This window comes from Octopus bimaculoides, chromosome 13 (assembly GCF_001194135.2).
Source record: "Octopus bimaculoides isolate UCB-OBI-ISO-001 chromosome 13, ASM119413v2, whole genome shotgun sequence".
NCBI lineage: Eukaryota > Metazoa > Mollusca > Cephalopoda > Octopoda > Octopodidae > Octopus > Octopus bimaculoides.
Genome location: NC_068993.1, coordinates 7,877,890 through 7,883,468, shown reverse-complemented (window position 1 = coordinate 7,883,468; position 5,579 = coordinate 7,877,890). Strand labels below are relative to the sequence as shown.

Below are 5,579 nucleotides of genomic sequence, written 5' to 3'. Positions count from 1 at the left end.
CATATATTTATATGTATATACATATATATATATTTACACACACACACACACACACACACGCACACACACACACATATATATATATATATATATACGAGCGTGTGTGTGTGAGTGTATGTGTATACGTATGCACACACACATTGGTGTGTTAATGGTGATTTTAGTGCATGACAATTGACATTGTGTGTGTGGTTTATAGTGGAGGAGTAGTAATTGAAATGTTGTTGATATTGTTGTTGTTAATGTTTAGCCCATGGTCATCGCTGATATAGACAGACTTGTAATCAAAAGCATTTAAGCCTTGAGAATCCGTCTAGTGTTTTACGGCGTGACCATCTTGAACTACATCGTTGTTCTAAGAATACCGTTATTATATCTAACAGGTGGTGATATTGGTGTGTGACTGTACTTAGTGGGGTTGTTGGTGAGAGTCGTATTGGTGATGGTAAGTTTTGCTGTGTAGTGGTGATGATAATGATGTTGGTGGCGCTATTAATTGAAATTGTAGTCCTATTGTGATATTAGTGACGATGTAATATGTGTGGTCGTAGTAATGAGGGTAGTAGTGGGGGTTATATTGGTGATGTGGCTGTAGCGTAGTCGGTGTTGATGAGAATGTAGTGTCAGTGCTGAAAGTAGTGAAATGTGAGAGTAAAGTCGGTGGCGGTGAAGAGTGTTGTTGTTGAAAAGCAGAGTGTTGTTGTTGCTACACATGTTTTTGTTGTTGCAACACATGGCTACGTCCTGATCGTGTGAGTTATAACCATGCTGGTCGAGATGATGGTGAAGTTAGTACTGGTGGTTGTAATGGTGTTATTTTTATGGTTGTTGCTGCTGACATAGTAACAGTAAGAATGATGAGTGGCATTCTCGTAGAGGGGTGGTGACGATCATGGGAGAGATAATGATTGTGATGTGATGGTGGTGGCAAAGGCGGTGGTGAAATTGTTGTTGTATGTGATGTTCCTATTATTGTTGTTGCAGATGTAGTAATAGTGAATATGGTGGTGTGTTGGTGGTAGTAGTGGAGGCGGTAATAATAGTGGTGGTAATAGTGCTAATAGTAGTAGTAGTAGTAGTAGTAGTAGTAGTAGTAGTAGTAGTAGTAGTAGCAGCAGTAGTATTAGTGGTGGTGGAGGTGGTGGTGGATGTAGTGGAGATGGTGATGGAAGCGGTGTTGAATATGTTGGTAGTTGTAGTGCAGTTGTTGATATTGTTGTTGTCGATGGTGGTGGCCGGAAAGGGAAAGGAGTAACTTATATAGTATCGTAATAAAAACAATAAATCTTTCATTGATTGGAAAATAATTCAACAGTCAAGATTTCGGAATATGATAAAAGCGGCGCATAATGAAAACGTACTGGAATAAAAAAAATAATAATAATAAAATAATAAAGGAAATATAAATAGTAAAAAGCAAACATAAAATATTAATAAAAAAATTAAAATAAAAAAATCTAAAATATAAAAAAGAATAAATCATAAATAATAAAATATAAATAAAACAACTCAAAATCAAAAACAAAATATAATACATAAATAAAAACAACGACAACAACAACAAGAATAACATCAAACATCAAACTTCAACACGCATACCCGAACTCACCCGCATTCACATAATCCCCACCCTGAAAACAACATCAAAAGAAAGGGGAAAAAAAACCCAACAAAGAACAAACAAGGAAAAACAACATACTTTTCGTCGGTTAAACATTTCGTTTAATATGCTACTGCTGCTACTCCTGCAGCAGAAATTGCTTCTGCTGCAGATGTTGTTGTTGCTGCACAAGTTGCTGCTCCTGCTGCTGCAGATGTTGTTGTTGCTGTACAAGTTGCTGCTCCTGCTGCTGCAGAGACTACGGTTGATATTTTGATATATTTTATAATTATATTTATATGTATTTATATGTATTATTACTATTATTATTATTATTATTATTATTATTATTATTATTATTATTATTATTATTATTATTATTATATATATATATATATATATATATATATATATAATTTTTAAAAATTATTCTTTTATTGTTCTAACGGCGATTGGATAAACTCATGGTCGATGAGTTCATATATAATCGAACTGTAATTTCAATTGGGTCCCGTGTTCCTAAGCAGAACCCTTTTCTCTGTTAAAGGCTATCTATCTATCTATCTAGCTATCTATCTAGATAGATAGATAGATAGATAGATAGATATAGATTGATAGATAGATAGATAGATAGATAGATAGATAGATAGATAGATAGATCAAGAGAGCGATCGATTGATCGAGAGTGAAGCAGAGAGAGATCACTGTTTATAGATATGTAGGTAAGTAGGTACTTATAAAATTCCAGTTCCTAAAACATAATAGCCAAATCGTCCTCAAATCACACCTTCTTTATAAAGGGAGAAACAGGGGTGTATCGGACCATTTGGATAATCAACAAAAGCTCAGGTTATTTATTGCTATTGTTGTCGGTGATGTCGTTGACCTCGCGTTCATTGTTGTCGTTCAAGATTTTATTCCCGACATCGTCCGTCGTCTTCCTTCTTGTTGCTCTCGTCGCTGCCATATTTCCTTTCATCACCCGTCACCGTTGTTGCTGTCGGTGTCGCCGCTGCTACTGTTGCTGCTGCTGCTGTTACTATTGTTTTCCTTGCCCAGTGTTGTTGTAGTTATTGTTGCTTTTGTTACGTTTGTTGTTATTGTCATTCCCAGCGTGGTTCCGCTTTCGATGCGGATATAATTATTATTGGCTGCTTCCAGTTCATTCCTGGTCGACCAGATATGTTATCAAAGATGTTTCAGCCATAAAGAGTTCACAATATATTTTTTCCTTTCTATTCCATATGTTGCTTAATTTCCTAAGAATTTCTATCTCCATTTAAACATTAGAAAATGACATATTCGCAAGAATCGTCCCACATACATACATACATATATACATACATGCATACGTACGTAGAAAAATACCCTGTTGTTGATGTTAAAATTGTAATGAAGGAGACTTCGTTAGAAACTAGTTTGTTCTCTATCGCCAAGAAATCTTGAAATAAACTGAATAATGACATACATACATATATACATACATACAACCATACATACATATATGTACACGTGTTGATGCCGGTGTTAAAACGTGGGTAGCTGATGAAGTAGAATGTTCTCTATGTGGCTTGTGTGTTTTCTCGTCTACGTTTTGTTTGCAATGTCCTGTACCCAGATATGCACCTATACATACAGGTGGATGTCGGTATGCACATACCTGTACGTATATATGCATATACTCATTTACTATTTGTTTATATATATATATATATATATATATGCATGTGAAGACGCAGGGCTCGGTGGTTAGACCGTCGAGCTTACGATCGTGACGTTATGACTTGTATGCCGGAATATACTGTAGTTCATATTCACATCGATCGCCGTAAATTATCCGGTGAAAGTACAAATTAGCAGTGAGCTGATTTAGGGAAATGGGTTATTAGAGGATGTGATTTAAGAAATTTGAATCATATGGAGTGGGTGTTTGTGCTGAGGGGTGAGATATCATGTGTATGATGTAAAAAGAAAACAAACCTGGAAACAGACTGATTTACGTGGGTATACCCGGATGTGGCATGTCGCTTTGTAGTTCAGAGTAGAAGCTACTGGTGGCGGTCGAATTAGAACGTAATATATATTAGATAAAGTAAGGCTGTGTGCATAAGTGGAAGTGGTTATGCCGTTACGTAGCTCAGTAGAGAAGAAGAAATAATTGTAGATGTAGCGGTGGTAATAACATAGAGTGTACATTAGAAAGAAATATGGCGCGTGTGGCGGTGGATAATTGGAGGTGGTGTACCAATGAGGAGTTCAGAGGAGTAGAGGAAGTTATAGTAACGGTGAAAATAAACGAGAGTGTATATTAGAAATAAGGCGGCCTAAACGTTTAATCATGGCGAAAATTCTTTGGCTGTGTCCGTAGATTTGCATTCATTTCATGTATTAAACCGTTCCACTTTTCCACCATCGCCATTATTCCATGAAACCGTATGAACAATACAACTATCTATTTCTTTTCTTTCTTCTTAACATTATTGGTCTGTATGCGTGTGTAAGAAAACCTTTTAAATAAAGAAATCGGTGATGACCAGGCGATAGATGTATATTTTATTTACTACAATACTTTGAATGCGTTATTCTCCAATCGGCAATCGTTTTTTTTTATGTATATATATATATATTTTTTTTTTGGCTCATTTCTTTTTCTTTTTCTTTCCCTCTTTTTCCCCTCTTCCTGAGTGCAGGTCGGGGGATGAAGGAATTCAGTTCTGTCTTTTATCTATATTCTGACCGCTATGATCACGAAATCCATTCACTTGATGAGTAGTAGATAAGGGGTAGGAATGTAATAATAATGATAATAATAATAATAATAATAATAATAATAATAATAATAATAATAATAATAATAATAATAATAATGACGACGTTGGCGATGATGACGATGATAATGCTACGTGGAAACCCAAAAGAAAGGAAAATAACAGTATATATATATATATATATAATACTAAGAAACAATCAGAAATAAGTACTTGAAGTATGAGCCATATTGTAGTTGGCGAAAATGACCAAAACATGTAACAGTGTAATAATGTATGACAATATGAAAGAGGATTTCATTAAAAAGTTGCTATGATTAGACAGTCTTCCAATAAAATTACTGGGCTTGTATCACTGATTTCTTTTCGCTTTTCCTTCCATGTTTTCTTTCTTCATTTCTTTCCCTCTGTCACATTTACATTACTATTTACTCCTCCACCTCCCACTTCTCTTCTTTTTCCCCTCTTTTTTCTTTTTCTCTTCGCTTACTTTTCCTTTATTTCTTCTTCTTTGTTTTCTTTTAATTTTCTTTTATTTATTTCTTTTTGTCTTTTCACTTTCTGTTTCTTTTTTCTTTCTTCTTCTTCTTCTTCTACTTCTACTTCTTCTACATCTCAATAAATAATACCCAATATGTCTGCCGTTGCGTGCAGAATATTGTATAAAATGAAACATTGTCCAGCAGATATTTCACTATGTCGTGTCCAGCTTGCTTCAGGAGAGAATAAAGATTATTGTTATCGCCAGAGCTTTTGTAGTGGAAACGATTGGGAGGAAGGGGAGAGAGACACACACAGAGAGCAAGAAAGAGAGAGAGAAAGAGACAGATAGAAGGGGAGAGGAGAACAGAAAGGGAAAAAGACAAGGGAGAAAGTGATAATAAACGTTTACGCTCATATTTGCATAAGTCCAAGGAAATGGAAATATCAATTCAATCTACATTTAGAATATTCTAAAGTAGAAGAAGGCAATAAGTCGAAAGCCGAGTGTTGAAATCTTCCTTTGTTTTCGTTTTCTCTCGTTTTTCATCTAAAGCGATTCGACATTTTCTAGAGAACAATATTTGAACTGTAAAGAAATATCAACGCTAACGTCATTATTAAGAGTTGATAAGATTGCATTTTCTATGTGTATTTGTCATTTCCATACAAACTAATATTATTTAGCTTTCGAAGTTGCCAGCTCCAAACTTTTTCCGACGAAAAAAAAA

At 34.9% G+C, this 5,579-nt stretch overlaps 1 protein-coding gene across 1 annotated transcript in view; it reads right to left on the bottom strand.

Moving 5' to 3' along the window:
- LOC128249315 (GATA zinc finger domain-containing protein 14-like) overlaps positions 1–5,579 on the bottom strand; it is a gene marked incomplete at both ends in the record, with an annotated part of 282,969 nt that overhangs the window by 96,498 nt on the left and 180,892 nt on the right. Inside the window, one exon of the mRNA XM_052972578.1 lies at positions 1,912–1,985. Within this exon, the coding sequence (XP_052828538.1) occupies positions 1,912–1,985 (74 nt within the window). The remainder of the gene's footprint in view (positions 1–1,911; positions 1,986–5,579) is intronic.